This window comes from Portunus trituberculatus, chromosome 27 (genome assembly GCF_017591435.1).
Source record: "Portunus trituberculatus isolate SZX2019 chromosome 27, ASM1759143v1, whole genome shotgun sequence".
Lineage (NCBI taxonomy): Eukaryota > Metazoa > Arthropoda > Malacostraca > Decapoda > Portunidae > Portunus > Portunus trituberculatus.
Window position 1 is genome coordinate 17,906,913 of NC_059281.1, and position 12,353 is coordinate 17,919,265.

General features: G+C 42.4%; 1 protein-coding gene across 1 annotated transcript in view; it reads right to left on the reverse strand.

The window, feature by feature from the left end:
• Positions 1 to 12,353, reverse strand: part of LOC123509814 (dipeptidase 1-like) — a 120,556-nt gene that overhangs the window by 17,197 nt on the left and 91,006 nt on the right. The window contains 2 exon segments of the mRNA XM_045264368.1: positions 8,866 to 8,941; positions 12,212 to 12,353. The exon segment at positions 12,212 to 12,353 is cut by the window's right edge and continues 9 nt beyond it. Coding sequence (XP_045120303.1) covers positions 8,866 to 8,941; positions 12,212 to 12,353 — 218 coding nt within the window.

A 12,353-nucleotide genomic window follows, 5' to 3' on the forward strand; every position in this document is an offset into this window, starting at 1 on the left:
ATTGTTGTGGTCCTTCTCTTGAGACATCAGAAAATAAGGGAAGCTGCGAGAAGACATCAGATCTACACATGATTAACCCCGTATCCTCCTCCTCCTCCTTCTCCTCCTCCTTTTCTTCTTTCTCTTCCTCCTCCTCCTCCTCCTCTTCCTCCTCCTTTTGTTATTGCTCTTACACTCCTACAATCTTTTATAGAAATCATCAGCAACGACTTTTTTGTGTTCTTTGAAAGTTCATTGACTCCAGCAGCATGAAGTAAGGACTAAGAATGTCCCGGAGCCTGAAACAATAGGATGCTTTCACACTGTTTCCTGAAAGCTAATGGCGGTATTTTCTTATGTGGGAGAGCTGGTCAATATGTATATCCTCTAGGGCTGTGCGGGCCAATCATCATAAAAATAGTGAGCTTGGCATCCCACTCAGTATCTCTCGCCATCTTAATAATATCACCAACCTGACGAGGAAAGCATAAACCGACGCCGGGAACGCCACCACCACCACCACCACCACCACCACCACCACCATTCTCTCGCTCACGCCCATATCGCCACCTCCACTTGATTATATTTTTCCTCTTCAACACTTCACTCTTGTACTCTTATTTTTTTCTCCTTATCTTCCATACTGGTTTTGTCTCTCCTCCTCCTCCTCCTCCTCCTCCTCCTCCTCCTCCTCCTCCTCCTCCTCTTCCCCCCGTTCCATTAAGCCGTCAGATATCCACGAAAATATATTGACCGTCGTAAACATTTGAGAAGTATTTATTGAAGGAGAATGTTAATGACGTGGGTTAAATTATATGCATTGGCGATGACACCACCACCAATGGCTGCCTCAGACGAGTTATAATTCTTAGGCATTCTTTTTTATTGTATTTCCCTTTACCATTGCAGTTTTCATATGTGTGTTCTTGCCTTATGTATATTTTAGTTTATCTTCTCAGTATTAAGTAATTTTCTGTAATTTCCGATAGAGTGGCTTGACTGATTGCTCCTCCGCCTCGCATTTAGCTGCCAGTGAGGCCATCAGTCAGGGCTGCAGTGCTCCTATTCAGATATTATATTCAAATGATTTCTTTCTTTTTTTTTCAGATATTAAGTATGGCAATCATATTCAAATGTTTGGTCATTGTGTGCGATTTGTTGAATGCTCTGATGAATAGTGGTGTATGTCAATATATTTCAGAAGTTAATAGAAAGTTAGTCCTATTCCCACGCCTTTTCCCTCGTCTCTTTATCTTCCCCCTCGTCAATCTCCTCCTCCTCTTTGTCCGCATCGTCACCTCGTTTTCTTTTCACACCTTCTCTTCCTCCTCTTCCTCCTTCTACCCACACACCTGCGAGAGCGTTATCTTATATATTCATAACACGCTAACTCCAATTTCCGTGAGAACATAGACCATCACTAACGCGGGCCCAGCCTTTATTGAAATTAAAAATGTAGTACCTTATTGTGTTAAGGCTCGTCTACATAGTATATCTTGGCAGCCTTTGGACATTGGCTGTGCTATGTTTAGATTCACTTTTGGAATATAAAATCAAATGCAGATGTTGGTGAGGTTAGTTTAGCGTACTTGTATATAGACGGTAATTTATAGAGCGCTACCACACTGCCAAGGAAAGGGCGATATAGAACGTAATAGAGTGCTCAGAAGAGTTTGGATGGCCATATTAAGACCAGTTCAAGACACTAATTGGCTTAGCATGGCAACTCCTGGTATTCCATTGTTGTGTTATGCGCTGTACCTCACTTCAACACCAGACAGGCTGACAACTTTAGTAGGTCCAGTTAGACGCGGTAGTGATTGCAGAAGTTAAATGTTTCGCCTCCTCCCTCGTGTGGGTCGAGTTACTGCAACTCGCCGTCAAGCAAACTATAGAGGGTTGTCTGTGTCACTCCATTTCTTTCTTTGTGTTAGACTGATAATTATTTACCACAAATTGTCCCGTAACGATCAATTATTCAGCTGTTGTTTGTTTTTCTTTTTTATCTTTGTGTTTCGTCGTCCTCCTCCTCCTTCCTCCTCCTCCTTCTCCTTCTCCTTCTCCTTCTCCTTCTCCTTCTCCTCCTCCTCCTCCTCCTCCTCCTCCTCCTCCTCCTCCTCCTCCTTCTTCTTCCTCCTCCTCCTCCTCCTCCTCCTCCTCCTCCTCCTCCTCCTCCTCCTCCTCCTCCTCCTCCTCCTCCTCCTCCTCCTCTTATTTTTCAAGGTGGGAGTGAAATATAACGCGAGATAATGAGGTCACATCAGGACGGTTCCCAAATGAATTCAATGACAAAAAAACCACCTGCACTCTCTGAAACACCAAGGCTGATGTCAATTATGCCAAATTACGACTCACCGTGACCTGAATCCATAGGTTGATCTTATTAGCCTCTTCCTCCTTCCTCCTCCTCCTCCTTCTCCTCCTCCTCTATATTCTAATTCATTCCTTATGCTTTTCATTTTTTCTTCCTATTTTTATTATGAACCCCATACCCTCTTCGTAATTTTCCATTTCTCTTTCGTATTTTTGAGATGATGTTTTTACCTTAGCGTATCAGTCTTTCCTCTTTACTCCTCCCCTCCACTTCCCTCTTACCGATATATTTCTTTTCTCCTTCCTAGACAAATTAAGTAAATGAAACTTCCAAAATTCCATTACCTTCAATTCTTTTTTTATTTTTCTCTCTTTTTGGTTTATTTATTTACATAGACGAGTGTTGGAAGTTTATATTTTTCCCAGAGGGCATGAAAGGGACAATATCCTTCAGATCTCCAAGGGAAATATTTACCTGCTTTTATAACTAAGGGTAGGGCGTTTTTCCATATTTCCCCTTAAGCCGGCAGTGTGAGGGAGAAAGAAGGTTGTGAGGTCGGAGGAAGCTTCTCACTTTCCGGCTCCTATTACCCGCTATTAATGAAGGCGTAGATTAACAAAAATTGATGGGGGTAATCTTTTCTTTTTATAATCCAATTCGTTTTAAGTTACCTGTTATTTCAGCCTCCTCCTCCTCCTCCTCCTCCTCCTCCTCCTCCTCCTCCTCCTCAAAAAGATCAGTGAAGTTTCCGATATTTCCATTCTCCCTTCCCCTCTTTTTATGTATCTTGCTGCTGAACCTTCACTGTAGTACGAGGAAAGAATTCTCTCTCTCTCTCTCTCTCTCTCTCTCTCTCTCTCTCTCTCTCTCTCTCTCTCTCTCTCTCTCTCTCTCTCTCTCCTGTTACTTGGTATTTAAGCCTACTACACCACAGCGACAAATCCTAAAGTTGCAGGAACGTGTGACCAGATGGACGAGAAAAGCCAAGTAGTAAGGCAAAAGAGAATAGAGAAAGCACGTGGAGGGAGGAGGAAGAAGAGGAAGAGGGAATGAAAATGACAGACAAAGGAGAACAGAAAGTAGAAGAATTACTGCGAAAGACGACTTTGTAAGCAGGAGAATAACGGAGGAAGGGGAAGACGAGTTACTGGAAGGAGACGAAAGAGAGACACAGGAAGACAGGAAGAAAATAAAAGAGAAGCTTGTGATAAAGGATGGCAAAGGGAAGGAACAGGACAAGGAGAACAAGAGAAGAAAAGGAAGAGGAAGAGGGTAAAGAACACAAATAATACTAGTTGGAAGAGGAGGAAGGAAAAGAAGAATATGGCACAAACAGAAGAGAAAACGAAGGAGGAGAAGAAGGTAAAGAAGAAGTAGAGAAGAAAAGGAAGAAGAGGAAGAGGATACAGAAAAACACAAATAATACATGTTGGAAGAAGAAGATGAAGATAAAAAGAAAAATATGGCACAAACAGGAGAAGAGAAAAAGAAGAGAAGAAAACGAAGAAAGAGAAGTTAAAGAAGAAGAAAGAAAAAGAGAAAGAGAAGAAAATACAAAGAAGAGAAGGTGATGGAGGGACAGACAAAGAAAGACCACGAAGAAAAGAAGAAGAAGGAGAAGGAGAAGAAGAAGGAAAAGAAGGAAGAGAGGAGGAGTAGGAGTAGGAGCAGGAGCAAGAGCAGGAGGAGGAGAATTTACAGCCTCGTTTGGTTCGTTAAGGTGACAAGAGGGGGTCGGGGTGCCACAAAACACCTGCCCCACACACGCACACGAGGAGTTAGGAGGTGGGTTGTGATCAGGAGCAAGAGAGAGAGAGAGAGAGAGGTGAGGGGGACAAGGTAGACATGGGAAAGGTAAGGTACATTGCATCTGTCCGTACACTTGTTTCCTCTCCTTTAGTGGCAAGGCGGGCACCAGATGCTGTGAGGAAGGTTATGGGAAGGGAAGGGAGGAGGAGAGGGAGGTGTTGGGATGGAGTACAAGGATCCACGGCTTAGGTCGGGGAATGTACGTAGCTGGGAGGCAGGAGGGGTTTGGAAAGGAAGTGGAATTGTATTTTGTTTTGCTTCCTTCTTGTTGTTGTTGCAAAATCGTGCATTGTGTTGAAAAGAAGTGATAGAAATGATGAAATACTGTCCTGTGCACGGGTACACACACACACACGCACACACACACACACACACACACACACACACACACACACACACACACACACACACACACACACACACACACTGATGTTTGTTTTAGCTATCACGTGAATTGGACAAAGCTAAATAAAACCTATGTACATGAACTATTTACCGTCAAGAGAGAGAGAGAGAGAGAGAGAGAGAGAGAGAGAGAGACGGAAGGGGCTGGATTGATAACAGAGCGACAGGCTGGTGGGCAGACGGACAGAGGTGGACACAAAGGCAGACAGAACGCAAAATTCACAAAAAAAAAAGTTAGACCAAACTGTCACTGAAGCACAGGAACATTTTCACCATTTTTTTATTCGTGTGTCAAACGGCGAAGCTGGCCCGCCTGCAGCTCTCTCTCTCTCTCTCTCTCTCTCTCTCTCTCTCTCTCTCTCTCTATATTATACACACACACACACACACACACACACACACGGTCACAGCACCAGGTGAGCAAAAAGCTCAGACTGTTTCCGTCGCTCCTGAAATTCAAACTTTATATTCTTCCTAAGTTTTGTATGCTTCCTTAGTTTCATTTACTTGTAGCCGTGAAAATAGTGATTTATGTTTCCTTAGGTGTGAGGGTTTGTAAAGTCTGTAGTAATATATGTTTAATGTTACATGTCGTTATTACTTACTAGGTGCATGCAAGGTTTCGATCACGAGGCTTGAGGCAGCTCGAATACACCAGTCCTGTTAGCAAGCATTGACACAGCGACCTTCATTTTTGTGCATCTACAAGTATTGAACGATTTATTCACGATCCCTGACTTTTTTCCTAAACAAATTTTGCAGCGTTTCAATGGATGTGCAGAGAATCATTAAAGTTTCCATCACTGCCTTGAACTTACAGATACGCGTTGAGAGCTGAGATTGACAAGGTGAGGAAATTAAACATGTGAAATGTGATGAAATACACCAACGGTAGGATGTATTTTGTACAATTCGAAATACTTTGTCATCACTCCCCTCCTTCTCCTTTTTCCTTTCTCTCTCCCTGTGTCTGTCTGTCTCTCCAGTCAAACACATTTTCTCCTCTTCCCTATAGCACAGTTCCCGGCGGCCATATAAGCACCCTCTTTGCTCTTCCCCGTCATCCCTGCGGCGTGTTTTGACTCCACACAAAGCAACACAAAGACCGCGCGCTCTCTCTTGTGCTCTTTGACTAGCAACTCGTCAATTTTCCTCATGGAGCTTCTTCTGAAACCCAAGACTCCCCATGATGCTTTCAGTCTCCTTCCTCCCGCCTGCTGCACTCATTGCTGTAACTTCTCCCCTCCCTCGGCTGGTATTGTTCCGCTCGGCTTTTCCTTAGAGCTTTCGTAATCTGGTGATAGTGCAGAGGAAGGGCCGCTGTGGAGTCCCCGTGTTGTCGAGGACGAGAGGGAAGGCGAGCAGTGGAGACCCCGAGGTCGTTGTGGCGGTCCAGTGGATCTAGTGTGTCATTTTGGACACACTGGAACACAATGACTTCCATTCCCTCGCCGCCACCATGCTGTAGTGACCCACCATCAGTCACCGCCAGATTGATAGTCATTGCAACTTATATACGTGTATAAACCAAATCTTCCGACTCTGAAGGTATTATTTTGCCGGCCAGAGCGGGGTAGTCAGCCCTTGTTGTGTATTAGTAGAAGCAGACTTGTTCCCTCTCACTCCTTGATTTCGATATTTAAGCTCACAGTTTCATCGCCTCACTTCCTTTAGATAACCTCAAGGTTATCTAAAGGTTATCTTTTCAGCTTTCGACACAACTGTTTTTAATAATGGGATACTATTTGTCATGTTCTAGCCTCCACCACCATGCGAGTTCTCCTTCATTAAACATTCAGGAGATAATGGCTACTGGACAAGCTCAGTACTCTCAATATCCCCCACGCCCTATGAAGACTCATTTAAACTTAGTACGTAGACCACCTAAATCATTAATAAAGCAGCGCTGGATTAGATTAAACGACCTCTGCCCCTAATTACGTTACACTACATTACATTTCACCAGTTAATTACACACACACACCCATCTAACCTTCTACCTTTTTACCTCTACCGTGTTACCTCTTCTTCATTTGTTCCTCCTCATTCAGTCTCATCCCAGCATTTTACAGCATTAATTACAGCAGGACACTTGGTAAAGATGCGAATGTATTGTTCTCTTTAGTAATGAGGTTAATTAAGAACATTTGGACGAAAACAAAAACAAGAATTAATAATCACGAGAAAACAGGGAATCATAAATGCAGGCAATTATCTGTGACGCGTTTCTCCGTATTTGTTCTTGATTTTTCTCTTCCTCTTCAGACTAAATGATCCACCTTTACATAATCAGCTAATAATGAAAATAACGACGACTCTGACCGCTGATGTGTTTCATTATTATTTCTTCTTTCCTTTCATCCTTCCTTCCCTTCTTCTCCCATCACCAGCGCCTTAAGATGACCTAATAACGGGAATAAGGGTCATATCAGATTACCTTCCATAAAAGAGACAGGTGTATATAAGCATTTATAAGTATTAGACGTCTTCATTTCCCCTTGAGCAGATTAACAAGGAAAAGAAAAGGTATTATGTGAATTTCGCCACCTCCACAGTCTTCACGTTTTCCTGTACAGTGTCTGGTCTCCATCATCTCTTAGTATCTCTTATAAACTCACGAACACCACGATTATATACATTGCTCTCTCTCTCTCTCTCTCTCTCTCTCTCTCTCTCTCTCTCTCTCTCTCTCTCTCTCTCTCTGACTTGTTCTCTGTCCCTTTCACTATGTTATTCCTCCTCCTCCTTCTCCTCTTCTTCTTCTCCTCCTCCTCCTCCTCCTCCTCCTCCTCCTCCTCCTCCTCCTCCTCCTCCTCCTCCTCCTCCTCCTCCTCTTTCTCCTCCTCCTCCAACAATTTTTTAATATCACATGGTTTCGCCTTTTTTCCTGCCAGTCTCGGCTGGATGAAGGGGTGGGTGGGGAGGAGCCTTCTGCTTTACTGTCCTGTCTCTACCACTAGTAGTTAGTAGATAATCTTCACAAACAGCCTAGTAAAGACCTAAGGGTCTGTTGCTGTTTGTCTTCCTTTGTATTCCTTTGTACTCTATTCCTCCTCCTCCTCCTCCTCCTCCTCCTCCTCGTCCACAAGCAACTGTTTCTTTTTGTAATCTTTTGATCTTTCACTACTAAAGTTGTGCAGAGGTAGCCTGTGTGTAGTGCAATGCAGTTGTTCTTCTCTGACAACTGCAATAAAAACAACAGCAACGACAAAAACAACAATAATCCTCTCTCTCTCTCTCTCTCTCTCTCTCTCTCTCTCGCTCTTGCTCTTGCTTTCGCCTGTCAGTAAGATCAGTGGCCGTGGAAGAAGAGGAGAAGAAGGAGGAGGTGGTGGTGGTGGTGATGGAGGTGGAGGTGGAAGTGGAGGTGGAGGAGGAAGTCGCCATCTTGAAATCCCATTAAGAGGGGACACTAATTAACGGTGCCCAATTGGCCGCCGGTGGTTGTTGGGCTGACGAGGAAGAGACTTGTTTACTCCTCACCCGCTACTTGTCCTGTTTCTTCTATTTTTTTCCTTCTTTTTTCTTTCCATCCTTCCTTCTCCCGTTTCCTTCCGTCTTTCTATTTTTTCCTTCTCGTTCTTGTTTCAAGTCATCATTTTTTTCCTCTTCTTCTCCCTCTTTCTCATCCTTCTCCTCTTTCTCTTCCTCTTCCTCTTCTTCCTGTTTTTTGTATGTTTCTTGTTATCTCTTTTTCTACGTCTTTTTCTTCCCTCATTACAATTATCCTTCTTATCCTCTTTTTTGTTCTCTCTCTCTTCCATCTGGGTTTTGATCATTTCCTTATTAATTTTGATGTTTCCTTTATTTTTCTCCCTTTTTTCTTATTCCTCCTCCTCTTCTTTTTTTCTTCTCGTTTTTCATTTTTGTTCGTCTTTGTTGTCGCCATTGTCTTCCTCCTCCTCATTTTCTTCATTCTTTCATTCTTCCTCTTCCCAATTCTCTGGTTCCGGTGTGTTTTTTCTTTTTTTTTTCCCACCTCTGCCATTCTTCTCTTCTTTTTCCCTTGCCTGTCACTTCCCGATAATTTTTCTTCCTTTGTTTTCCTTCCTCCTGACTCTTCATTCTCTACAAGTCTCCTTTCCTCCCTTCCTCTCGTCGTTTTCATCTCCACCCTTCTTATCCCTTAGCCTTTCTTTCTCCTTCTTTTCTCTTTCATCCTCATAATCACATCTTTGTCCTTTCATATTTTTCGTTCCATCTTACTATTGTTATTTTGAACTTTTTATTTTTCCTTTATGACTTCTATCAGCTACAAACGTTCACTTTCTTATGATGTTCTTTTTATCTCCGCCGTTCTCGTACACTCGCTCTCCTTTCATTCCAACGTTTATACTCTTATTTTTTTTTCTACTTACCCTGCCGAAGTGCGTGAGGCCTCGGGGTGAGTCTGGGTCCTCTAGGTCAGTTTCCCGCGCCCTCGCACACTCAGCCCTGTGAAAAAGGAAGGTGGGAGAAGATTTGAGATCATTGTTATTTTCATTATAAACCTTTCAGTACCATGACACGTTTCCATATTCATTCTGCTTACTATTTGGTTATTTTATACAGCCTCAGAAACTCATGTAAGGATTAAACTAGTGAAGACTCTGGCCATTAAACCCTTCAGTACCATGTTATTCATATTCTTGTTATTATTTAGCGATTTCATGCAGCTTCAGAAACTTATATAGGGGATTAAAATAGCAAAGACTCTGGCCATTAATCTTTTAACTCCATAGACCCTTCCTAATGCAAATAAAATCGTCTAATCATACCCCAAAATCATGGGAAAAATGTGTCTCAGTCTTCAAGGGGTTAATCTTCTGCCTTCCAAAGACCCATGCTAGTGTAAATAAAATTATCTATTCGTACTCAAATCTCAAGGTAAATATGTGTCCTAGTATTAAAGGGACTAAACATCACTATCATTTATAACAGCAACATTATCATTTTCCTTAACGTAACTAGACTCATCATATTTATCTTCATCATCATTATCACTGCATAAGTAAATTCATTCTTTTTAATCATAAACCTAATTGTCGTTATTGTCATTGTTGCCGTCGTTACAATAATCAACGTCACCAACATCATAACCACTTTTGTCGTCTTCACCATCACCATCATCACCATCACCATCATCATCGTCACTATCATCATCAATATCATCACTGTAATCATCGCCATATTTTTTGATGGACGTGCACTTATTTCCACGTTAACGTCTTATACATTCTTATACACCATCACCTTCCTAATTAGAGTGGAGGGACACACGCCGCGGTACATAAACATCAAGATGGCCCTTCGAGTGGCGGTGATGTATGGCGAAGCGTCATTCCTGCCACTCGTAACCTCCGTCCTGAGTGACACATTTTGCATCACATCTCAGACATCGCTTGAATTCTAGGCGTGAATATTCCCTCTCTTGGGTTGTAATTTTCCTGTATTGATTAGTTAATGGTGTGGGAAATATAGATGAAAGTAAGCAATAATGAAAGCACCTCCTCATGAAACAAATTCCTAAGGTGACAGTTATTCTTATGTGTTGTTGTTTTTTTCTGTCTATTTATACCATGTGGGCTTTTTCACGGGAATTTCTGGGCTAAAGGGGATACTTTTTTGGGGTACCTCCTGTCTCAAAGCCCACCCGCTAGGAAACCGTTGCCCCGAGTGAGGAAGCCCAGCCTACACTCGGACCGTGGACAGGATTCGAACCCGTGCGCTTGGAGACCCCTCGGACCCCAAAGCACGCATGGTTCCACTGTACCACGGCGACCCCTTATGTATCCATTATAACATGGTTTCGTATTTCGTAAAAGCGTAGGAGAATATGAAGCCAATAAAAGACACCACGGCGGACGCTCGACAACTCCCTGAGGAAACTTTTTTTCGGCTCATCAAAGGAGAATATTAAGCTGTCAATTATTGGATGCCACTTCGCGCATGCATGAAAGGACACCACTATTCTTCTTTCTTCTTCTTCTTCTTCTTTTCTTCTTCTTCATTTCTTCTTTTGCTTCTTTTCTTCTCTCTTCTTTTTGCTTTTTGTCTTCTTTTTCTCCTTTGTCGTCTTCTGAGTATTATTATCATTATTATTATTGACATTAGTGATAGTAATCGTAATAGTGGTTGTATTATTATTCGTAGTAGTAATAGTAGTAGTAGTAGTAGTAGTAGTAGTAGTAGTAGTAGTAGTACTAGTAGTAGTAGTAGTAGTAGTAGTAGTAGTAGTAGTAGTAGTAGTAGTAGTAGTAGTAGTAGTAGTAGTAGTAGTAGTAGTAGTAGTAGTAGTAATATAGTAGTAGTAGCACTAGTAGTAGTAGTAGTAGTAATAGTAGTAGTAGTAGTAGTAGTAGTAGTAGTAGTAGTAGTATAGTAGTAGCAGCTGCATCACCTCGAGCAAATTAAATATAAACAATTAGTGGCAGATGTTGTGAGGCATCCACCAGGTCTGTGTGTCAGTTCAGTTGTAGGTGATGACCCTCCTGGAGTTGTCAAGACCAGGAAGGGCGTGCTATTTTCGGCATGTATCTGTGACCATTCGCCCTGTCATTCCTGCGTGTTTCCGAAAAGCCATCCCTGCAACTCCCCTCCCGTTGGGTAGACTGGCGAGGGCCTTAGTGGGTGTTCCCTGTGACGTTTTGATTGGTTGTGCTCGTATCTCTAATGGGGAAAGTTTGATGAGCAAACCTGACTTATCCTTGTAATCAAGAAGTATATTCTGAAACATTTCTGCGCCTCGTCTTTACTCTCTCCAAAGGCTCAAGTTGAAGCTAAATTGCCTTTTTAAGAGTGCTTGTACAAATTTTAGAAATATTACGTCTAAATGTCACATCTCTAATCTTTTTTTCATTAGTAGTATATTCAATTATATTTTCTTTTTTAATTGTCTTGATTTCTTTCATCATAGAAGAAGAGTCAAGTAAACACATTTTACATTCAAAAGAAAGAACCAAGTCTCAACTCGAGGTGATTCATCTTAGTTATAAATCTTTAGAAAAACAAAGTCAGTTACACTTAATCACCATTCCTCATGTACTATCTAACGAGTAAAATTTCTCAGTTCATGTATTCTGTTTAAGAACGTTTATTCATTCCTGGATTGTAGCGCAGTGGGAGGAGTCAATACTGCGTAGTTGGTGAGTGGAGGAGTAATGAGGAGTAACACGTGTAACTACCGGCGTGAGTGTTGCGGGAATGAATGCAGCACCAGCACCTGCAGCAGCAGCAGCAGCAGGAGAGATAAAGGTGTTGGCTCATCCAAACGCGGATCCGGGTCATATTTTTAGAGCTTCAGGGGAGTGATTATCGTCATCACCTCACACAGGTGGAGAAGAGTGCACATTTTTACTGCGTTGGAATACACTTTCTTTTTATTCCATTTTCTTTTTTAACCTTGATATAGAAAAACACACACACACACACACACACACACACACACACACACACACACACACACACACACGTTATGCTTTTAGAAGAAAGGATCACTGTTAAGAATTAGTAATATAAGCACGGCAGATAATAAGAAATCAGCTAAACAAGTGATGGTAAGACAACATTTGGAAGGATCACTGTTAAGAACTTGTAATGTAAACACGGCAGAAATAAAACTAACTGAACAAGTGAGGAAAAACACATTTGCTACGCGGGTACTCAACTTGTGATACACATACGTGTACAGTAACTTAAGGGCATAGGTGTGGAAGAGGCGCTCACCATGGGGTGCTGCAGGTGTGGGTGAGGGTGAGGTAGCGCACACCGAGGTCTCTTAGGGCCCTCAGCACGCCCAGGGAGTTCTGAATGGCGTGCCCTCCCTCCACCCCGATGAGGCTGGCGATGCGTCCCTCCTTGAAGGCCG